The following is a 25320-nucleotide window of genomic DNA, read 5'->3' as shown; positions in this document are numbered from 1 at the left end:
AATAAAATTTGTATTTGTTACTGTCATTCCAAAATATTTGAAATATGACAATTTTGCAAAGGATCCATTAGCTCTTGAGGTTCAAATTGTTATTCCCAAATTTAAAGGTATGAGTCGCCAAATATCAATCAAGTTTTGGTAGAACTAATTCAAGCAGGAGGTCGCAGTACACTTGTGACGTTATTGTGGTCCACTGTTGCATGAATTCCACTATCAGCACTCCATTCCTGTCCCAGGAAACAGCTGCCATTTTAGTTTCTTTGGATGGGGTGAGACTGAGTTCACTTGGTACGTCGGCCACTAACTGGCCTATTTATACGAGCCCCAGATGACAGATGAGTGCGGAGCACTCAATGGAATGATAACTGGCAAGGGAAACGAAAGTACTCGGAGAAAACCTTCCCCAGTGTCACTTTGTCCGCCACAAATCCGACATGACCTGACTTGAGCTCGAACCTGGGCCGCCGCGGTGGGAAGCCGGCGACTAACCGCCTGAGCTATGGCACGGCCAAAGCCTAGCCTAACTACGATAATCTCATAGAGAAAAACGCGTGAAATACAAAAATTCACACAAAAATTCCAAATTGTAAAGCGCCGTCTTTCACAAGCTTTTTTGATCAACACTTTGTACAAGATCTTCACTCACTACAGATGACCGAACACTTCGCTCTTCACCGTGAACGTTTGCTTGCACATCTCCGAAAATTGTGCATCACTGTCTTGCAGTTCCTTCACTCATTACATTTTGGCCGTAAACCTCCGCGCATAATTCGCGATATATTTAAACAACATTCATGTTTCTAGCGCGAAGAAAGCGGATAACAGCGTGAATTTCGCAGCTGGCGGGATTATGAATCGCAGGACACATCATAACTCATTCTGTACAGACAAGAACAAACACTATGTGACCAGTTATGTGATGGGTTTAGAAGACAATGATTCATGTGACGCTACCTCGCATGCGCGATCTCTCCCTCGCTCCTAAATTAGTTTCCTAAAATAAACAGAAGTTACTTTCCGAATAGCCCTCATACGAGTACATCCCATCTCGTGTTGGTGTTGGTGTCGGGAGATAGGGACTAGCTCTACTGCTCTGGCCCAACTGAGTAGGTTTCTACATGAAGAAGGAGACATAATCTAGTCTCCGAAACGTTGTTTTAAATAAAAGCAGGACGATGGATAATATCTGAAAACATAATAATTGTATACAAAACTAAATTTTTTCTGTAGTTTTGTGTGTCGTGAAACTTAGTCACCGACATTAAGGGACGAACACAGATTGAAAGTGTCTGAGAACAGGGAGGTAGGGAGTGTATCTGAACCCAAGAAGGGTTAAATAATAGGTGTATGAAGAAAATTACATAATAAGGAGCTTCATATCTCGTACTCTCCGCCAAATGTAATTAGAATGACCAAGCCACTAAGGATGACTGGGCATGGAGAGAAGAGAAATGCATACAGGATTTTGGCTGGGCAGCAAGAAGGAAGAGACCGCTGGAAAGACCTCTACGTAGGTGAGAGGATAATATTAAAATAGATCTTAGAGAAATAGGATGGGGTGGTATAGGCTGGAATCATCTGGTTCAAGATGTGGACCGGTGGCTTGCTCTTACGAACACAGTAATGAAGCGATGGATTCCACGAAATTCTTGAATTGCTGATCCACTGTTGGCTTCTCAAGGAGGGCTCGGGTCCATGGAGTTAGGTAATTAGTTAGTGTAGAAACTCAGATTTTCTCGACACGAAATGTATGCAAGTTTACTGTGAGGTTACTATACACTAGTGTACACTTTGTGACTGCGTTATACCGCTTCTTTTTTAAAAACATGTTCGCCTCTACTCCCACGCTCGAGTTTGGACTTAAGATCGACACATGCAATGTACTGGCGATTTTTGACAAGTTTGTCGGTATGCATACAAGCTGAAACAAGACAGACACAGCAGACAAGCTTCAAACCAAAACCTTATAGTTGTGGCCACGAAGGACGCGTTTCCGCGTTCTTTGATTTTATAGCAGGAAAAAGTGAAGTGAAGTGAAAGTTGTCCCAACGCATCCCTTCCAACAAATTTTGGAATATGGCATTAAGCAAATATCCACATCCGCATTAATTTCTATGTTTAAATGAACATAAGTGGAATATGGTTCAGTCGCATTCAGACCTACAAATGAATTGCTTTTATAAGAATCTGCCAAACCCAGTGGCTGAGGAGTCTACAGCACATAGCACACTGGGATTTAGATTTCGAAACCTATTTGGTGTATGGATGTGTGTTATTCTGCAAAGTTAAAGGCTGGGACTTCTTTACGGAACCCTACAGCTCGTATGTTACTAAAATATAGAAAACCTGTACACTTTCGGAAGTGCTAGCATTTCGCTTCAGTGTAGCCACTACGGCCACTGCACTGGATACCTGGCACGTCTGAAAGTGGTAAGGGAAACGAATGTCTGTACCTCTACAAAATCACAGAGACATCAAGATACATAAAGGAATGGAAGTATACACTCATTCTTCATACCGTCACTAGGTTAATGTGATTTATCAGCTTCAATTTCCTACTGCTGGCCCAGTTGGTATAGCGACGAGTTACGGGATGGACGGCCGGGGTTCGACTCCCGGCAGAGGCAAGATTTTTTCTCTATTCCATAGAGTCCAGACTGGCTTTGGGGCCTGGCGAGCCTCCTATCCAAGGGGTGTTAGAAATCTTCCCTGGGAGAAAAAAACATCGGGAGTGTGAGCTTGAACACTCACCTCTGCTCCCTCATATGTCTTCATGGCGTGGTGCTTAATTAATTAACAATATGGACACCTTCACTTTTAATCTCCTACCGCTTTGCCCTGAGGGAGAAGTGTCTTGATCCAATTAGATTGGAGGGTGGGCTGATATCAGAATCAGTATGGATGTGGTGGCAACGAGAAAGACCCCAACCCCTGCCGGGAACAAGTTAATGAAACTCCGGTTGTCAAACCTAAAGCCAGTCACTTAACTGACTGATTTCTCCCGGCTAATGGATTTTTTAACAGAACAGTACCGAAGTAAATCTACCCGTATTTCTTATGCGTCACCGACAAATAAATGCCTCAGAGTAATTCCTTCTGTCCAAGCAAGCTCTGCTTTCAGTTTAGTCTACTAGATATACAAAACATGCCCCTGGAAATCAGGCAAACACCAATCTGTCTGAAGCTTATACGCATGCGTGGACGGCTGGTTGGGGTGTATGGTCTGAAGCGTTCTGAAGTGTGGTTGGCGTCAAAGTGCACGTACACCACACGGAGTTATATGTTTGGGACATTCAAACGCTCGATCTGAAATGAGAATGAACTTTAGTTCCTTTCAATTTGTTCAACATTAAGGAAACCATGCTTTTACCGTTATTTCGTGCAGCTGTTCGTGATATTAGTGTTACTGGAAAGAGAAGAATTTCAACCACTACTACTGCTGCTATTCAACAAGGGTTCGGTAAGGTAAGCTGAATATGAAAGTGTCAGCCAAGTGGTTACAGGTGGTTAATGTAACTATTTAGAGGGATGGTTCAGACAGTTACATATGTAGGAACTAGGGGAATGAGAAGGGTGTTTTTAGAAACCACTCAACAAAAGACGTAGAGTAAGCTGTGTTTGTGCCTCAGCATTACGTGTAAATGGAATGTCAAGATAAAACTCTGCGTATGCTACATGTCAGCACTGGACGAAAGTATGAAAATATTTTACGGCAAGAAATGTAGCATACACAGGAGAGATCAGAAATTCATCTCGGTGCAGAATTCGAGTAGGAATCCCTCAAGGGATGGGATGATAATATTAAAATAAATTTTAAGGGTGTAGGATAAAGTGTGTTGGTTGGATTTTTTTGTCTTAGAATAGGATCCCATTGGTAGACTCTTGTGTATATGGCAACTTTCAGATATTATTGTCACGTGCTGGGTGTATGTCACGCCATCTACGTCACATTATTAATGACGATGAATTTAATGACCAGCTAAGAGACTATCAACTTCTCAAAATGATTCTGCTGTTTGAAGTTGGTTTCATCTTACACTTCGGTCCATAAGGTCTACTGCTGAACCAAAAACTCTCACAGGATTTCATTTCTGAAGGAGAAAAAAATGAATAAAAATTAGTTTTGTCACTTAGAGCCACAAATAAACTTCTTTGCTTATTTGTGATATATCCCAAAAGATTGTAACTTCATAGTCACCGCTGTGAGGACATCGAATCTAGCATTCCTCTTTGTTATGTTGTCACCTTAAGAGTTTTTATTTTTTTGCAAAACTCCTACCTCAAATTTGTTTATTTAACAATATATCTCAAATGCATATGTTTTATACGTCAAATGATAGTGAAAGATACAATATGAATGATGTGAGACAAGCGATCGTAGCTTCCAGCCAAGGCTAGAGGTAGTGGGGAGAGCCACAGAATAATAAAGTACTGAATTGTGCATAACATGCGTTAGTGTTTGTTTTTCTGCGCTAGAGGACAATGATTTAGTCCTGCGTTTGCAGTCTACACTACATGTTACCTCCCGTCTTCTGAATCACACATCTTCTACTAGCAGTTTTCGTTTGGGGAATGCTAAAAGGTGAAGTTGTCCCTGTGCTTAACTAATTAAGCATTACTCCATGAAGGCGTATGAGGGAATGAATGTATAGATATACGTATTCTTGACCTCGCCACTAATTGGAGGTGAGTGGTCAGCTTCACGCACCGGCCGCTTTATCTCCGGGGAAAGAGCCACCGGCACCCATTGGAGAGGACGCTAGATGGGCCCCAGAACAGGTCTGGACGACGAGGAGAGGAGAAAAATATTGCTCCTACTGGGACTCGAGATCCAACCCCTCGGTCGTCCAGTCCGTAGCCAGTTGCTATACCGACCGTGCTATCCCGCGAAGATAGTCTTTAATTCTGCTTGGAACATCGATTTTCATTTTAAAATCCGACAGCATGGAGACGCAGTAAAACTGCTTAGCCAGGGATATATCATCCTTACATTTTTGTATTTTCCTGTCTCTTCCAATGACGGCAGGGATAGTGTTCGAAAATGGATAAAACACACCCTTCCATATTCCTCTGGAGTCATCACTCACAAATATTTTACCAAATTTCACACGACTTCAACAATTGATACAGTATCATTAGTTACCAGGGGCACGCGGCAGCGTAGTTGGTTGAGGCACTATGCTACAAGCCGGAAGGTCGCTGGTTCAAGTACCGATGAAGTCATTGGATTGTTTTCATTTGACCTAATCCTTCCAGTCGCACTATGGCCCTGCGGTCGACTCAGCCTCTAACAGAAAAGAGTACCAGGAATTAATTAAATAGTTTTCCTGGTGAGTAAAGCGCGGCTGGCGCGTAAGGCTGACCAACTTACCGCCATCTTTGAGCCGATTGTCTAGATAATGTAGGACCCTCAACGTCTCGCAACCCTATGGGCCTTCACGGCCTGGTACAGGGATAGGTTTACTTTTTTACTTTATCATTAGTTACCGGGTTTCCACAGTTACGTCCCGGATTCGGTCCCAGGTCAAGATATCTGGGATTTGTGGTGAACAAAATGGCACTGAGGCAGGTTTTCCTCTGAGTATTTCGGTTTCCCCTGCTAATTCTGATTCCATCAACCGCTTCATATTCATTAACCTTCCTGTCACCGACACAGGGTGTAGAGGAGAATATCTGACCGAAGAGACATGAAGTGACGGGAGGCTGGATAAAACTGCATAATGAGGAGCTTCATAACTTGTACTCTCCGTCAAGTATAATTAGAATGATTAAGTCAAAGAGGATGAGATGGGCGGGGCATGTAACACGAATGGGGGAGAAGAGGAATGCATATAGAATATTGGTGGGAAAGCAGGAGGAAAGGAGACCACTGGGAAGACCAAGATGTATGTGGGTGGACAATATTAAAATGGATCTTAGAGAGATAGGATGGGATGGATTGGATTGATCTGGCTCAGGATAGGGACCAGTGGAGGGCTCCTGTGAATACGGTAATGAACCTTCGGGTTGCATAAAATGCTGGGAAATTCTTGAGTATCTGCACAATTGGCAGCTTCTCAAGAAGGGCTCAGCTCCATGTGTTAGTGAATGAGTCCTGTCACCGACGCTGTATGTTTTCGACTCTGACAGTATCGTTAAATAACAAGAGAGAGAATGAAAGAAAGAAAGAAAGAAAGAAAGAAAGAAAAGACAATATCGTAAAGCAACTGAATAAATCGAACTTAGCAGCCGGGTGGTTAGCACTTCAGCTTCACATCTGTGAGGTCCTGGGTTCAAACGTGGGCCCTATGATCGGCTATCCAGCGTATAATTCGAGGTTTCACTGTCTCCAAGGAAAATGCCGGGACAGTACCTCATGCAGGCCACGGCCGCTTCCTTTTCAAATCATTATTCGCAAATCGTCGCACCATTCGAGCTACTGACAGCGTCGTAACATGAAACACCCACAAAGAAGCAAGCGAATAAACAAATATCATAATGCTGCAGCTTTCCCAAAGAGAAGCATTTAACAACAGAGTGCAATAGGACAAGTCCCGGGTTCGAATTGCGATGATCTATTGAGAGTATAAAAGGAAGCTCACAGGTAACGGTATTAAGAACAAGAATTACGAGTATAGTACGCCATAGAAAAGGGCTGCGTAAAATCCGACCTGTTGAATTCTTTTTTCATGTCTACGTAATTTTGTGTCAGACGAAAACATAAGCAGGACGCTTTCCCTCGCGGTCTGAGTAGAAGAGGGAAACAGCTCCTCACAAACGCTTTGTTGTTGCTTCCGTCAGCGCTTAACAACAGCCTTCGAAGCTATTGAAAACTCCCCCTTGGGCGCGGAATGTTACGCATACCATGACAGGTTTTCTATGAGGGGTCAGGGGAAGGCCGAGGACCCTCATCCCTAGAAGCAGAAGGAAGAGCAGAAAGAGGTTGATGAAACGGAATGGCTGCTATTGGTTCGAAAGGACAGTTGAAATGTAACCACCTGTAGGAGATTTCTGTTGAAATGTCTTTGTGATAATGGCGGGAGACGAAGTTAAACATAAGTGCTACTTTAATCACATGACCTGTTAATTAACACGAACGATAGGACCACTTGAAATGGATGATGTTCACAATTCGGGATGCTAAGTTCGCTTTCATTATTTCGAAACCGCAAAGTTCAGTGTCGGGCACCTTTTATAACGAAATGGCCGAGGTGTTATTTAAGAAGAGAAAAATAGCAGTTGAGTATAGAGTTTTCCTGCCGGTCACGGTAGCCGAGCGGTCTAAGGCATGTACGTACTGTCTTCGCTCGCTTGGAAACCGGGATCGTGAGTTCGAATCCCACTCAGGGCATGGATGTTTAGTTTGTGTGTGTGCGTTTTTCTGTGTTTGTGTGCAGGTAGAGGCCTTGAGACGAGCTGATCACCCGCCCAAGGAGTCCTACCGAATGTGTAAGATCTAGAAAAACCGAAGTGAACGGAGAAGTTCATGGAGGTAAGCCTAGGCCCACTGTGGCTGTAGTGCCAAGGGGAAAAAAAAATAAAAGTTTTCCAAGAGAATGGACTGATACTTCTTTCCATGTGAAATTCAACTAAATCTTGTGTTTGTAATAAAACGACTTCAGCGATGAAAGTGTACCATGCAAAGCAACATAACGTGAATAAATATTCCACATATGACAAATTGATGGATCACTTTCGTAAGGACAAAGTTTGTGAGCTAGAAAGAAATTAATTTCACAACAGAGTGACTCATTAGTAGAAACAATTCCACCACTCCAACTGAAATGCAAAATTATAAGCATTGTTCGAGGAATATTTAAAAAGACTGTGAATATACGTATATTAGTTTTGTAAAAATTAAATTAAAAGTCATTAAAATGTTTTATTCTTATATTCAGTGACTCGTCTGTTGGATAAATATAATACATGCTGAAATGTATTCTTATTTTCTGTTCAATGACTAAAGCAATGTGAAATTTAAATTGCGTGATTATCATAATTTTCAAAGGTTAACGTAATTTATCAGGAAGATACTTCTTTCTTATATAATCAGGGAACCTCTTGTTTGATTAAAACTCGCATGTGCTAAAACGTGTAAATACCTGTTTCATTTGTTTATAAAAATACACAAAGGTGTAAATGGAGTGCATTCTAACATGAAAGTGCTGCGTGATACTTTTGATGCTGTCGCATAGAGCAAAGTTCTCAGGTAGAGCTTCTTAGTTATAGTTCCTTTTTCATAAACAAAGTACTGAATTACATTTATGTGGATCTGATTTGCACATTTACCATACCCCTACTGATATAATGCAATATAATGCAATTGTAGACCCTAATTTGTTTATTCGTACTAATCAAAAGATCGAGCGGTCCGAAGTAGCTCGCTCCTACGGCCATAATTTTGGTCATTTGGTCCGAAAAATTTGCACGTCCCTAAGATGACTGTAGGGCCATGAGCTGAGTAAGCCGGGTAGCAAAGAAATTACAGAATTTCACGGTATTAAAATGTATTTTTGTGCAAGAAAATTTACTATTTTTCCTACCTACGTTTTTTTATTGCTAGCGGGGTGGGACTAAGTCCCTTGTATTGCGGCCACTTCTGGCCTATTGTACCAGCCCCAATGATAGGTGGAGGTGATTGTGGAGAAACTGGTGGAATGAAGATTGGCAGGGGAAACCGAAGTACTCGGAGAAAACCTGCCCCAGCGCCACTTTGTCCATCACAAATCCCACTTGACCAGACCCGGGATCGAACCGGAGTCGCCGCGGTGGGAAGCCAGCGACTAACCGCTTGAGCTATGGCGCGGCCCTTCTATATGGTTTTTTTATTGCTAGTGGGGTGGAACTAAGTCCCTTGTACTGCGGCCAATCCTAGCCTATTGTACCATCCAACCTACGTTAATCATTGAGATACAGAATCAATTTGAGGCTAGTATTTTTTTTGGGGGGTGGGGTGGAGGATTTTTCTTGAGACATTTTTTAGGGAATCCTAACTTATGTATCAAGGTAGGATTTGAGATTCCTATAGCTGTGTTTACGAAAAGTACTATCTTTAGCTCCACCATTCCTGACCTCGGTACTAGATGAAGGTGAGTGGTCAGCGTCACATCCTGGTCACTTTACCCCAGGGGAAAGAATCCCTGGTACCAACTGGATATGAAGCTGAGAGGGCCCCAATTCTCATGTCGCTGCCGAGAATCGAACCCCGGTTTTTTGCAGCCGGCTATACCAACTGAGCTATACCGGCTCCTGGATAATAAAATAAACTGTAGATGAATAAGCAACTGATTTCCTTTCACTGAAACTGACAGCCTTCTACGTGTACAAGGCTCAGAGGAATAAACTTTACACATATCATCCAGCACTTTCTTATATTACTGCTGTTCCTTTGGAAACAGCATTAGACAGGAAATCTTTCGTTTCAGTTACTGCAGACCATGACTCGAACAAGGGGCTGGCGTGTGACCATACGAACGCACTTGTTTTGTAAACCGATAGCGATGTTTACACTCTTCTGTTTGTCATAGTTGACGCAGGCCTGAAAACTTTGATCCGACGTATTTAAGTGTTGGTTGATGAGAATACGAGAGCAAATAGAGAAGAAACAGGAGTAGACAAATACCGGCAATAGAGAAGTCGATGGGTGATACTGAGAGTAGACCTGCAGACATTAAATAAACGCAATGGAGAGGTCATGCATATCCTATTGGCTTCGAAACTGCAGCGTTCACTGATCCGGCCACCCTCAGTCACACGTACTCCACTTATAAAATCAAATTTTTGATTTCAAATAAAGGGACATAATAGTTAGAACACAAAATCCGTGGCCTGTAGTCCGCAAGCGAAGTATACCGACCGAGCGACCGCCGCTTGGCGAAGTTAGAGCCAACTTTAGCGGATAGAGGGTGTCGCGTGGTTAGTGCAACGGATCCCCACGGACGTTAATCTCGCTTTTCTAGACCGGAGCCGCTATTTCCTTGAAATAGTTCCTCATTTATCCTCACGAGGTTGTGTGGACCCCGTTCCAGACCCTCTTCTTCTTCTTATCCACTCTCTATCCTGCGCTGCTCTCTTCAAGTTCCCTACACTCATTCACAGCTTCGCATCTTCTTCCACCGCATCAATTCATCGAGTTCTTGGTTTCCCTGCGCGTCTCCTGCCGCCTGTTGTACTGTATAATATTTTCTTTGGGATACGCTCCTTATCCATTCTCTGTACATGCCCAGCCCACTGCAATCTTTTTAGCTTTATCGTCACTGAGATCTCTGGCTCCTTATATAATTTGTATAACTCTTTATTATATCTTATTCTCCATATCCCATTCTCTTTTATTGGTCCATACATTCGTCTTAGGATTTTCCTCTCGAATGAATTGATGACTGATTCCTATTTCTTGTTTAACGTCCAACCCTCACATTCATAATAAAGCACCGGTCTTATCGTTGTTTTATATATTTTTGTTGTAATCGCTCGGTGTATATCCTTTGATCTAAAAACTGACAGTAAAGAGAAATATGCATTATTCGCTAGTTTTATTCTTCTGGTTATTTCATGATTTTCCTCTCCATCTTTGTGGAATTTCGATCCTAATTTGTGAAGTCTTTAACTATTTCTATCCCGTCCCCTTCCACGTTAATTTCTCCAGTTTGCCTTGGATTCCTTCTGGATTGTATCAGCATTTTGGTTTTAGTTACATTCACCTCTAAGACAGTTGTTCTTGCTATGGTATTTATTTCTTTATATATCTCTTTCATTGCTCCTATGGATCTCGATACTATAATAATATCATCCGCATACGCCATTATTTACGTTTATTCCAGACCCACTACTTCTCAGAAAACCTGGTAGCGCCGGGAATCGAACCGGGGACCTCTGGATATGTAGCCAGGAACTCTGACCAACGGACAACAAAGGCGGTCATTAGTTAGAACACACAAATATTTATTATGACGGTTTGGCGATGGTAACATATATACACTTAAGATAACATGTTTAGGGAGCAACTGTTTTGGAAATAACAAAAATATGGCTGAATCTTGCATTTGGAAGGTTCCGCCTCCCGAAATTTTCAGTAGTGTTCCTCCGTACCTCATTTCGCGCTAAGACCGCTTTTACGGTAATCTCTTATTCGTACTTCATTCATAAGCATACTGCCATGTTCCATCCAGTCAGTATAACGACTGGCTACGGGCTGGATGGTCGAAAGTTTGGAGTTCGAGTTCTGCTAGGGGAGGAATTTTCTCTACGTCGTCCAGACACCGGCTCTGGTGCCCACCCAGCCTCCTATACAATGCCTTCTGGGAGTAAAGCGCCCGGGACGTGAAACTGACCACTCACTGAAACTACTGCCGAGGTCAAGAATATGAGAACCTATACACCTACTCCCCCATACGCGTTCATGGCACAGTGTTTAATTAGTTAAGCACAGGTACAACTTTACCTTTTACTGTATGGTATAGGCTAACAGTAGCAGTGGATACTGGTGACCTAATAACAAATCTAATCTTGATGCTGGCTACAGGGGCTGATGTTATCCTAGTTGAAGCCATAAAGATGCATAATTCGAACCCTGCATGTTATGGGCTACTACACAATGATGTAACATGTAATTCTGTAACAAATAACTGCAGTAATGTGGGTGGCTATCTGCTAATTCCTTATGACCAATGAACCCAAGAAAGTGATGGGAATATTTAGACCTATCATAAGAAACACAGAAAACATTATAAGAAAGGACTCAGAAATAATAAAAAAATAAAAGTGTTATTTTATATTTTTCATACGAAACTTGTTTGTCCAAAATGTTTGCAACATTAGACTGGAATTATATGCCCTTGTAGGGAGCCACTGGTTAAGAACCAGGGACATCTGCTTTTTTGGGGTTACTAAACAATTCGCTTAGTGGGGGTTGGAGTCCAAATGGGGCCACTCAGCATGACGGCCACTGATTGGCCTATTGTAGCCTGCCCCAGGTGATTATGATGATGGAGAATTTGATGGAATGAAGATTGGCAGGGGAAACCAAAGTACTCGCAGAAAACCCGTCCCAGCACCACTTTGTCCACCACAAATCCCACTTGACCAGACCCGTGATCAAACCCAGGCAGCCGGAGACCAGTGACTAACCGCTTGAGCTATGGCGTGGCCTACTAAATAAAAAAGTCGCATTGAAACTCCATTAACGGTTCAGGTATGCCTATCCTTAACTTCATTAAATTCCAGAGAAATTTACAGACATTAATTTATAAATTTTTGTGAATCTTTGTATGAAAGATAATGCAGCTGGAAGTGCTTCAGCTTGGGATTTCTTGTCATCAGTACATCAATATAGCAGCACTGCAAACTTGGGGGGTTTGAATAACAATAGTGTTATTCACTGTACAATACTGGAACTCTTTCTATGGTGGTATGTCCTTGAAGATGAGGCAGTTTAATTTCTTGAAACTGTGTATGAAAGTAAAAAAATAGCAGGGGGGCAGTACAGATTGTTTCAGTATGTGATGATTACTTATGAATCTTCGTAACATGTTAGAAATAATTACATTAATGGTGCAGGATCTTTCCTGAAAAGTTAAGAGTTACTTGTCTAGCCAAGAAATTCTTTTTCTAAGGAACTGACATTTTATACTCATAAAATCTTGCCAATGAGCCCTGTTCTGGGCCAGTTTAATCCAACCCCAATCTTCACACCCTTCTTGATGGTCAATTTTGACATTCTTCTATCTATGCCTACATCTCCCATGTGGCCACCTTTGAGATTTTTGGATCAAAACTAATGTGTCTCCTCAACTTTCCCATGCGTGCTACATGTATCTCCCATACAACTGGTATGATTAATCAGGTTCCTATCATCAAGAAAACTTCTCATCTCCATTACAAATATTCAAGGAAACTACTGTTGTTTATTTTTAGATTGAAGTAATGCCCTTAATTATATTATGTGTAAAAAAATTCTGCAGTATTTAACATTGGAGCATGTGGTAATGATGGTTATCACAGTGATACCTAAAGGATTAACATGTTTAAAGGAGTTGGTTATACTTCTGCTTTTAGATAATACAAGTCGAAGCAGTTAGCATTAAGTCGCCTTCTTTGTACTAGATATGGATTAGCAGATTTTGCTATCTCTAAATGTTGTGATCCTGACTAAATTATGGTGCCCAAGCTTAGAGTAATAATTAAGTGGTGATGACAGTTGGCTAGCTGAGTGTGAATTCCAATTATTAAGTGCTATTACTCACTACACAATATATGTGTTCTTTGCAAAGCCAGCAAGACAAGACTCTGATCAGCATAAATTCTAGCAGCAACCAGACAAAAACTGTGTGCCAACCCAAATCTAGGGTTCTTATGCTCTTACTATCTAATATTATAATACAAAGTATGAAGATCATCAAACAATATAGAGTACTGAAGTCACATCAAACTCAGGGAAAGTGCAGTGATTATGCAACTGCTCCCATAACGCATTGATTTGTGTGACAACAGGGATGGATATTACTACATTTTTAATTGGAGAGAGGTTAACTCTTCACATGTTAGAGAAGCTCGTAGAGAGCAAGACTCCAGACATCATGAAACTAAGGGGTATGACTAGTCTTCACAGTATCAATCAGAATCATTCACCTGAAGACAGGAGTAGGCACAACTATGGAAGTATCATTATTGTGCCTCAGACAAAGCACTCTATCAGACGAAATGTGGTGTAATTAATTATTTTTAATTCGCTTTGTGAGGGGTGGAGTCCAACTGGGTCCACTTGGCATGGTAGCCACTGATTGGCCTATTGTAGCTTGCCCCTGGTGATTATGATAATGGAGAATTTGGTGGAATGAAGTTGGCAAAGGAAACCGAAGTACTCGGAGAAAACCTGCCCCAGAACCACTTTGTCCACCACAAATCCCACTTGACCAGACCCGGGATCGAACCTGGGCCACTGAGGTGGGAAGCCAGCGGCTAACCACTTGAGCCTAAATGTGGTGTAAGCGATCAATGTCAGCAGATTATTTTCTTTTTCAGATAACCAAGTTTGCATCACGACATTATGGTCATAAGCACCCTGAGACAGAATTTGATTCTGATTCTGATTCCAGAAACCACCATCAGAGAGAAAAGGTAAGCATCCAAAGAGAAAAGAAAGGCTGTCCATGGCCGCCCTTTGTATTTATCTAATTACTTCTGTCCAAGTATCCTCAGTCTGTTTAGTCTACAAAACCCATTTATTAGTAATTGCATGCAAAAACTAACTTCTTTAAATACTTCTGTTGTAGCATAATTTAGGGACTAATGGATAACACATAACATTTTCTTAGTTTATTTAATGACACTTTGTGAACTTCATAGGTTAGATAAATATAGTTTCATACAGGGAAAACTGTGAATCATGAATTGCAAAGAATGTGGCTTTATTATAGGATACTGCCCTTCATTGGGCTGGGGGAAGGGCCTGACTGGTAATAAAACTGGACCCCGGAACTTACCGACTGGTCTTAGATCCCAGGTAAAACAGTAAAAGTGCTCTTAAGATTTACACTTGGCACCTAAAAGAATATTTACATAATTCTTTCAATAATATTTACACTACCAACCTTTGGCCTCTGGTTTGCTGTCCTATTGGGCCAGCCCTGTCTGGTGTGCTTTATTTTAATTCAGTTCACTTCAGCACAGTTAAAGATGCAGAAGTTGATAAAAACATTATTTTGTGTTTCTTTATTCACTGGCACTGGTAATTTATGGAAAATATTAGCTTTAGACAATTAAAAATAATTAAAAAACAAGTAAATGAGAAGTTATAGTCCTGCTCCTTGCTTGCAGTAGAGACATATAGGCATATATATATATTTGAATAATTTTTCTGTGTTAATAATAACAAAATAAATTGTAAGTAATAATTTGGATTGATTTACCTCGTATACAAGAGCAAAAGAAAGTATGGAATCATCAAATGTTGTGGTCCAGCACCATATTAATAAAGAAATGTGTACAGTACCTGTAGCGTTTTCATTAATTTCTCTAACCCCTGCATGTTGTTGGGCCACACCATCGCTCAAGCGGTTAGTCGCTGGCTTCCCACTGTGGCAGCCCGGTTCAATCCTGGGTCTGGTCAAGTGGGATTTGTGGTGGACAAAGTGGTGCTGGGGCAGGTTTTCTCCAAGTACTTCGGTTTCCCCTGCCAATCTTCATTCCATCAACATAATCATCCGGGGCAGCCTACAATAGGCCAAACAGTGGCCACCATGCCAAGTGGACCCAGTTGGACTCCACCCCCCAATAAGTGAATTTAATTTTTAAACCCCTGCATGTTGCTATGTGGAAACGTTATCTACATAAGGAACATATGTTGTACACAACACAAATTTACTTGCAGAGGTTGTACTTTGAGATTCACAGAATGAAAAAGAAAAAAAAAAACAGTGAAGAAGTTATTACTTCAAATTCAGAACAGAGTAAAAGCACAAATGAAAATTATAGGGTTAAAAGTCTGCCCCTGATATTAACTTCATGTTCTCAAACATTTCAGGGAAAAAGCGAGTTTTGGCTTCGCAAGATGAGGACTTTTCATGGTGTAATTGACGTCAATAAGGATGGCATTGTATCCTATGATGATTTTCTCATTCTGGCAAAGAGATTTGTTACCCTGGGACATTTATCAGAAAATCAAGAAAGGGAGTTTCAAGAGATCCTAAAGGTGAGGAAAGCTTTCTAAAATTAACCATCTGACACTCCATGGAGCAGCATCTTTCTTGAGAAGCTGACAGGCACTCAAATGGCCAAGAACTTCCCCGTCTTTTCTGGACCACAAAAAGGTATATTACCACACCCTCAAATCTTATTTCTTTAACATACATTTTAATATTATCCTCCAATCTAGGTCTATGTCTCCCAAGAGGTCTCTCTCTTTTTTTTTTTTTGAGGATTCTGACCAGAATTTTGTATATATTTCTCACCTACACCATGAAGGCTGCATGCCCAGCCCATCTAATCCTCCTTGATTTGATCATACTAGTACTATCTGGCAAAGAATAAAAATTATAAAGCTCCCCATTATGCAGTTTTTAACTATCCAACTGTCAGTTCCCTCTCTCTTTGGTCCAAACTAGATGCCACTTCACATTAGCCACCTTTAATTTTTTATCTTTCGGTAATGTATAACATCATTTGTTCTACATGGTTTTGTACTGTTAGCTTCCCCTGCTTTCTTCCATATTCCTTGCCCCACAAGTTGTCAAATGCCACCTCCCATGAGTATCATGCACAAACAGTCAATAGCAAATCATCTCCCTTATATAATAAATTACACTTCACATATCCACATCAAAATTTTGTAAGGACTCACAGAATACACATTACACGCTGAAATGAAAGACTGTTTGCTCATTTGTGACCTACAACATAACCTACATTCATGCAACATGTCAATGTTCAACAGTTTGTTGCCAAGGTAACTCCAAACTCTGTAGTTTCAGAGCTTTCATCTCAACACTGAGTTACATTTTTAGCCCAATTTCATTTGTGACTGTATGTGTATACTCCCTTATAACTTGAACGCCTGAACTGATCTCTAAGAAACTTGGTATGTATATCATGCTGCATGAAGCATATCAACAGCATACTTCATAAATCCATCCCATCAGTAATACCAACACTGAAGCCTCTCAAATTGTTGAAGCAATAAATTTCACATTACTTGAATGCCTAAACCATTTGTCACACACACACATCATGCCAGCTGTCTCAGTGGTGTACTTCATACATCCTTCCCATCAGTATCATCAACACTGTAGCCTCTTAAACTGAGGTAATAACCTTAATAATACTTGAATGCCGCAACCAATCAACATAAATGTTGGCATGTAAACCCATCATGCCACCTTAAGCCATCTCAATGGCACACTTCATAAGACTCTCCCATCAATAACATCAACACTCCAGCCTCTTACATTGTATTGTTTTACTGACAGCATTACACATATATATATGTTAAGTTTTTTCTACTTGTAGCATCGATAATCAAATTGCAGTGAAAGGAAAGCAGGTGATTAGAACTTCCAAGTTTTTCTTATTGTGTATATGTAAATAGAAGGATATCTAATAAATTTAACAGTCAGAAACTCTATTAGTGGAAACAATGCAGAGAAATTAACCACTGAATTGTATAATATTTAAGTTCCCATTAGCCTCACCATATAAGTAAAAACACATGAAGAAAACATGTATAATAAGTTTATCTCATGACATTTGTTTATCTGTGTACACTTCTGGTTCTATTCAGACTGAATCATTGAATGTAACTCTGACATACTGTTGCTCCACAAAGATTTTTTTTTCCTTTGCACTACAGCCCCAGTGGGCCTAGGCCTACCTCTATGAACTTCTCCGTTCACTTCGGTTTTTCTAGATCTTAGACACACGGTAGGACTCCTTGGGTGGGTGATCAGCTTGTCGGAAGGCCTCTACCTGTACACAAGCAGAAAAACGCACACAAACATCCGTGCCCTGAGTGGGATTCGAACCCACGATCCCGGCTTCCGAGTGAGCGAAGACAGTGCATGCCTTAGACCGCTCGGCTACCGTGACCGGCCCACAAAGCATTACCTTATAAATAATATTTAATGACATTAACTTTGTCAGCTACATTATCAGTTCCAGTAGATCCTCTGAAAAATGTTACAATCCAGGTGGTTTTACCAGTTATCATAAACACATGCTAGCAACTGAGTCACTGCCTAGCAATGATATGGGGAATGCACAGACAGCAAGGCGATCTCATAAGTCTCCTTTTTCTTTCAAAATAAGGAAAGAAGGCTAAAATGTGACCGTGACACCAGTGTTTGAATTACCAGAATTCAACATCCAGGACATTACATACCCAATAACCTACAGCTCGTAACAATCAAGTAAGAAATGTAAGAGGTATTTACAGATGAAATGACATTTGGCTTGCCTAACATTACTTCAGAAAGTGTTTAGAGTGGAAGCACCCTGAATGAAATTCAAAGTATAAAGGTACAATTTACAAATTTACAACCACCAAATATACAGGAAACTTTACTTTATTCTTCTATGTTATAATAGATATTTTGTCACGGAACTTAATGCTCATAAATGCAGTAAGGTAAATGGATAAGAATAATATGATTGCTATAGGTAACTTCATCTCAGTGTTATGATTTGTTGCAGGAAGTGTGGGAAAAACAGTGGGGTGCCCCAGATTGCTATAATTTGGTGAAAACTGAGCAATACCTGGAGAACATGCAACATGTTCTCAGTGATCCATCTCTCAAGAGGAAAGTTCATAATTTCCTGCCCTACTTGTTCAAGGTGAACTAGACTATATACTTCACAGATTTAACATATTGTTGTAGTTTATTAGACACACTAAGACTGCCGTCTCAAAATGAAGTGAATGACTCTGAAATAGCTACTAATCCAGGCAGCACTATATATTATTTCCTCTAGTGTCATGTTTACTACTTTTATTTCTAACAAAATACACTAAACCCTCAATATAACAAACTAATAAGTGGCACAGGAGTCCGTTACTGCTGATGTACACTAAAACCAAATGAAAGGTTTCTCATCAAAGTACACCATAGGATACATAGTCAGTACATGGTATAAACATAGAAACACACAATGTGATTATATGAAGGTTTTTATATTTGGGCGCTTTTTATTTTAAATAGTTTTCTAACTACTCGTACTAAATCTTAGGGCCTCAACATTTGTAATAATTCACAATTGTATACAGCCAGGTTTTGTCCATTATATCAGAAATCCATTATAATGAGGGCTTACTGTATTTTAGAATTGTGAATTGATAAATCTGGTTCCACTTCAGGATGACAATTGACTTCAGCCTGATTGTCATGAATTGTATGACTTGGGAACTTAACCACAGTTTCTAACATGTTTATGGGAAATCAAACTCCAAATGAAATAATTAAAAAACATTCTTTTGGAATGCAACCCACTTGTAAATTAGAGACATATTATACTGCCACATTTTCCATGTCTACATGCAGTTTAAATGTAACATTTCTGCTTTAATGGGGTAATCACTAATCTCTTAGGTCTCCTGTTTTGCATAATCTGTTCCATATCAGGCACTACTTGCACGTTCCTGAAATTTAAACATATTTCATAGCATATGGAAAAGTATTGTAACGTGTTGGGTAATGATGGAAGGATTGGGGGTATGTGACATCACTCACAAAACGCATAGTTCACGTGACCCCTACTTCCTGTTGCGCCATTCATGTCACAGTATTATAAATAATGAAATCATATCAGGCACCACTTGCATTTTTCTCCAATTTAAACATATTATGCATGTGGGATTATTATAAATAATGAGAAATAAGCAGTAGTAGTAATAGTACTATAACGTCAACATTGTAAATGTTAAAGTACCTTGATTTACAAATACAGACAAACAACAAATAATTGTAGTACATAACTACCTTATAAACTGGCAATGCCAACGAAGTCTATCATTAGAGAATTACAAGCACAGCCACTAAAAACATCTCATGGAACACAGTTTGTAAATTAAGTTCATGTATTGAAAAAATTGTTTTTGTGGCTGCTTTCATTTGTATGATTGGTCTGTGTTTCAGGCTGTGGATAGAGACAAGGATGGAGTAATATCAGTGGAAGAGTTCAAACTGTTCTTTGAATGTCTCGGACTGGAGGAAAAGGTAAAATAAAACTTCTTTAAAAAATAAAATGTTAGATATCTATTTTTCTTACAGTACTTCAGTCTACAGTGAAATGTCTGTACAAAAAGTGGCAGATTAACAAAATACCCAATAGAACTAAAATATCATCAGTCACCCACCATTTTCCTGTACGCATTAGACCAAACTGTTTCCACTATAATAAACTCAAATATGATTAACATGCATTAATTAAAATCTGATTCAAGACAAAATATGATTGGTATAAGGAAATCTGTTTTTTTACAAACTAAATGATTTGGTATAGAACAAGCTTTGTTGGGATGGTGAGCACAGTCTGGCAATGCCGTAATGCTTGCAGCGCAGTGAGATGGTTTGGTGGGTGTCCATTCTACCTGTGCTGCCTGCCCACTAGTCTTTGCCCAGCAGGCAGTTTCCATGAACTTGAGTAGTAGGAGTGAGTTTGTGAGAAGGGATGGAGGTGGGGGAAAAGAAAGCACAGGCAGTTTTCCTTGGAAGAAAAATGCAACATTTTAGAAGAAATAAGAGAAAAGAGGTGTCGGGCTGAAAGGGAACAAGAGATGGAAACAGCCCATCAATTCTCTCTAGATCACTAAGAGCAGGGAAAGAATGAGGGAAAGATACATTCCAACACCATCAGGCAACAAAAGAAATTAATATAGGCAACAGATTATGAGGTAGATAAAGCTGCATATGAATGGTTCATTGGCATAGGAGCAAGTAAGATGTTCTGCTCACTTGTTGGGAATTTTGGTATTTAAAGGTAGCAGTCGGTAGTTCCATCAATTAGGAGGTGGCATAAGTCAGAGGATAATTGATGGCAGAGAGGGCAGTGCTTCAGGAGACGTGGTGGAGTTACGGACAGAACAACAACTACAAGAATTATTAAAACAGTATGCAGCTGAAGATGTGCATAGTTCCCATTACAAATTTGCCAGCTTGGCCCTCACCAGCTTTTCATGTTAACGAAAAACAACCCACTAATGTCTAAAGCATGCCATACAGTGATCATTTTGCTTGCCAAATAGCATGTTGGGTAGAGGAAACCTGTTTTCAACCCTCTCACCCTCACACCTAGTTACTGAGCCAAGGCCAAGATTGCAGATTTCTGCCAACATGTGTACAAAACTGATGAAACAGTGCTCTTGTCTAAATTAGTGTATAATAAAACATTACCTTTCAAGGGCATAAGGTACACTGAAGGAAAGTGGTGAAAGACTGAATTATAAATTATACAGGAATTTATAAATGTGATCTATACACCCACTCCCCCATATGCCTTCATGGTATAGTGCTTAATTTGTTGAGCACAGGGACAACTTTATCTTACCTTCACAGGAATTGATAAAATGAAACTTTGATTATACAGACCAGAGAACTCTCAGTACCTTACATACATCTCCCATGTGACAGTCATCACAGGAAGAAAGCATGGATGACAGGCACTGTGTTTTAGAAGTGGTTCATTTCTGTTGGGAAAAGGGACAATTTTCTTCTGCTAATCATCAACTGCATACCATATAAGGGCATAACCCATAACCGTGACATTCAGTTAATGTTTAAATGATATGCCTGCCACCCAGTCACATATCTTGCAGGCACTTGACCAGGGGACTGTTTGCGCTATAAACCCAAGCTGCAGATCGTGCCTGGCTTATTCACTGGTTGATGTGGCAACTGTCAATGTGCTGGAAGCTGTCAAGATGTTCTGTGCCAGTTGCAAATGCCTAAGTCTGACCAAAATTTCAAACTGTTGGTGCAAGGCCAGCATTCTGTAACTTGGAATGAATGAGAGGTATAGGGAACATTGTCTCCATCTTTGCTGAAAGCAGTTAGGCAAGAAAATTGATGTCCCATCAGAAGTTAGAATTGACAACTGCATGGATGTTGATAGCAATACTGTCATTGCTGAATCAAGTAAGACGCCATTCAGAGTGTTTTAGAAGCGAGGAGAGAAAACAAAGAAGTGAGTGGTAATAATCAGGAAGAAGAGAGAGAACAGCATGTGATGAGAGACAGCAGAAATCCTGCAGTCTCAAGGAAGCAACTGGGTGTGGGGTTTCACTGTTGGCCTGAAAAGATACATTACCAACAGAACTGTTGCAATCCCTTCTGCCATGCTGACTACAATATTCACAAACATGGAGCACTATGTCAACCAGTGTTTCTAGGTGAAGAGAAGGCAATTTCAGCCTCTTCTGTATGTATGTACTTGCCAAGTTTTGTTATCAACAGGAAATTACTGTGAGATTTATAATCATTAAACTGGAGTCTCCTCCTAGTGAATCATGCTGTACAGGACCATAACATGATACAAAATGCAATACTGTGCAAACTAGATGTGCATATCTCTATAAAATATTCTGAAGCAATACAGTTTAAATTGTAAACTCAAAACAGTTTAAGCAGTTGATTTGGAATAAGTTAACACTCATAATTCTCTACTGTATAATCTCTGTCTTATGATGGAGAAAACATACTAGTATAAAAATAGGCAACACTATACAAATTATGGATGTCATAAACCACATTTTTAAACCATCATCACTCTCAAGACATACAAAATTCAAACTGATAAAGCACCTGCTACATCAACAGAAGACCTAAGCATAATACTGAGATGTATGGTGATGAATTATTCAAAGAGTTTTCCCATGTTATATGGTCTGCAATGTCAGGTAAAATGATACAGTGCCACTAAACTGAATCTTTGATTTTGTTCTCTGTCTCCAGGATGCAGTTCACAGTTTTACAACAATTGATATCAATAAAGATGGGTGCTTGAGCCTAGAAGAGTTTGTGAAGCTTGGCCAAGAATTTTTCCTGACAGAAGATCAACATAAACCCAGCAAAGTGTTCTGGGGTCCACTCATAAATCCGTAAAGGATATGGGGGACGCTAAAACTACAAAAATTCTCAAGCATATCATATTTCATACGATACCCTTAAGCCATGTAAATAATTCATTAATTTGCCATTTTGTATTTTTAAATATAATTCTTACTGTCTGCATTTTTCAATGTAACACAAAATTAATCATTTCATCCTTGGATGTTTTTAATAAATTAAAACAAATATTACAAATGCCTTTTATTTAAACAGTGTACTTATATAAAAGATCTATAGTTAGTCTAGTTTCCTTCTTAAGGAAAAAAGTGGGCTTCTGAGATGATCATGCAGTCTATGTGCTTCCCTTTTTAACTCAGCTGACTAGTTTTCACAAAACTTATTATGATGTCATATGACTGTGTGAGTATGCCACTCCACTTCAATGTTCTACTGTTAAACTTCCTACAATATCAATAATGTTGATGTACACACTTGTGATGCAACAGTCTCACTAGCACTACGGAAATGATGTGTGGTAATAGATTTTAAAAAAATATTCAACTTCTGTTAAGGTAACTTTAACTTTCTCATATATGCAGTGTATACAAGCAATAGTGACAGTGAACGGACTGATCTCCAGATTTTGATCACCCCTGAATCTGAAATTGTAATACATATAGGCAGATACTGTAATGGTGAAGAAACTTAACACTCAGATTTTTATATCCACGTTTTTGGCACCCATGAATACGAAACAGCTGTTTTTGTAACACAGCCTCTGTGTCTGTACAGATGTGCCCCTCACTAGCATCTGAACACCTGATTGGATTTTATTCATTTTTGATATATAAGATTTTATCCAGCCAAAGTTTGTATCTGGTGAATATGAACATTCTAGCTCCAACAATAGGGCGACTTTGAACAGGCTCCAAACACACCATGGCAATTCTCTAAAAAAAATGGCTCTTAGATGTCTGATTAAATTTTAGCAATCTATGGAGAACAGCGCCCTAAGTAAAACTGCATAGGTGGTTATCATACACACATAAGGGGCCAAAATGGTTATGCAGGGTGAGCCAGAAATACCTGATGGTTTTTGAAATGTAATTACCATCCTTCCCACTAAGCAATGCTTCCATACTAACAGTTGTCATGCAGTGTTCTTTGAGTTTAGGTGAGATATAGCGTTGGTCAATGTAACACTGCATTGTGGGTGTGGAACTGTCTATCAGAACAGTCAGTTATGGTTGTACAGCATGATTTTCAACAACAGTTTCAAACACATGATGCACCTAGCTTAAATACTCCACTGTTGTCGGCACTGACATGGTGTCAAGAATGATCAACGAAAGACAGTGAATGTCAAGATTTTCATGTTCGTTGCATGTACCCGATAATCTGGAGTAAGTAAGAGAAACCATGTTGTGAAGTCTCCTCAGGTCAGCTCAGTGTCAAGCACTCATGCTTGGTTTGAAGGACAACATTCAGTGAATTTAGCACAAAGATTAGCATTAACATGCCTACAAAATCCAACTTGCCCAGGAACATAGTGAACAGGAAAGGCGAATCAACTCCAGTTTTTCAATCAATTCTTGGACTGATGAACAACAACGACAGGACTGTGAACTCATCACTGATTTCAGATGAGGCCCACTTCCACATGTCTGGTTATGTGAACAAACAAAGCTGCCAATTTTGGGCTGCAAACAACCCACATGAACTTCTTCAGTGCCCTATGCATAATGCAAAAGTGAAATGTGGTGCGCAGTTTCTTCTGGTGGCATTACTGAACCCTGTTTCTTTGATGACAAGGAGGGAAGAAATGTAACAGTCAATGCTGAGTGGTACATGGCACTGATGAAAACAATTCTGCAAAACAAGTTCAATTTCTGTCAGCTTAATTAACTGTGGTTTTAACAAGATGAAGCAACAGCTCACTCAGTATGGCTTTCCATGGCTGTTCACGGGTAGCGGTTTCCAGCTAAACTTATTTCTCATGTTGGGGACAACTACTTGCCTGATTTTTCAGCACCAGATTACTTTATGTCATGCTACGTCAAGAGAATGATGTACCAGACTGCAGGACTATGCTGAACAACAACAAGGTCACTCCGAAGGTGTTGTATTCAAAGACTAATGTGTATTTCATGCACATCATGATGCTACAGAACCTGTAGATACTTACATACCATTACATAAGACTGCATCATTAACAATAATGACCTATAAAAACTATAAATATTATTTAACATGGGAACACCTGAAGCAAAGAAACCACTTCGGTGACATGGGAGGACAATATTAAAAGATATATTGAATATAGTACAAGGATAAGTACTGTGTTCATCTAGTTTGTGTGAATACAGTAATAAACTTTCAGCTTTCAGAAAATATGGAAATTTCTTGACTAAATGTATGATTATTAACTTCTTACATCTGAGTTAGCATCCATTCTTTATCTTCCATCAACATTGCAACACTTTTACATTCTACACTTCAACACTACATGTTTCGGCCTCAAACAGCCATCTACAGGTGTTTTTATGTTACAGATATTTTAACACAGTTTTAGTAGAATATCTGTAACATAAAAACACCTGAAGATGGCCATTTGAGGACAAAACATGTAGTGTTGAAGTGTAGAATGTAAAAGTGTTGCAATTTTGACAGAAGATAAACAATGGACGCTAATTTGAACAATTGCAAAGGGATGCTGAAATATAGAATTCTTACATCTGTTTAACATAGATATGAAAGATGGTGTTTGGCCCCATAGAAAAATATAGATTGAAATGGTTTAGGAACAAAAGTA

At 39.8% G+C, this 25320-nt stretch overlaps 1 protein-coding gene across 1 annotated transcript; it reads left to right on the top strand.

Moving 5' to 3' along the window:
- Positions 1-3229: 3229 nt before the first annotated feature.
- On the top strand, positions 3230-25003 carry LOC111874344 (sarcoplasmic calcium-binding protein). The gene is made up of 6 exons (XM_033755427.1): positions 3230-3465; positions 13999-14094; positions 15500-15667; positions 18160-18300; positions 19599-19679; positions 22413-25003. Exons 1-6 carry the CDS (start codon positions 3361-3363, stop codon positions 22560-22562), a joined length of 741 nt encoding a protein of 246 aa, XP_033611318.1. The 5' UTR covers positions 3230-3360; the 3' UTR covers positions 22563-25003.
- The last annotated feature ends 317 nt before the right edge of the window (positions 25004-25320 follow it).

The sequence above is a fragment of the Cryptotermes secundus genome, unplaced genomic scaffold (genome assembly GCF_002891405.2).
Source record: "Cryptotermes secundus unplaced genomic scaffold, Csec_1.0 scaffold49, whole genome shotgun sequence".
In the NCBI taxonomy this organism is placed as follows: Eukaryota; Metazoa; Arthropoda; class Insecta; order Blattodea; family Kalotermitidae; genus Cryptotermes; species Cryptotermes secundus.
This window is presented reverse-complemented; position numbering and strand designations above follow the sequence as displayed.

Coding starts and splice junctions, on each gene's coding strand:
- LOC111874344 (XM_033755427.1), top strand. CDS start 3,361: ATGCTTTTACCGTTATTTCGTGCAGCTGTTCGTGATATTAGTGTTACT. Junction 15,668..18,159: donor AGTTTCAAGAGATCCTAAAG/GTGAGGAAAGCT, acceptor GATTTGTTGCAG/GAAGTGTGGGAAAAACAGTG. Junction 18,301..19,598: donor TCCTGCCCTACTTGTTCAAG/GTGAACTAGACT, acceptor TCTGTGTTTCAG/GCTGTGGATAGAGACAAGGA.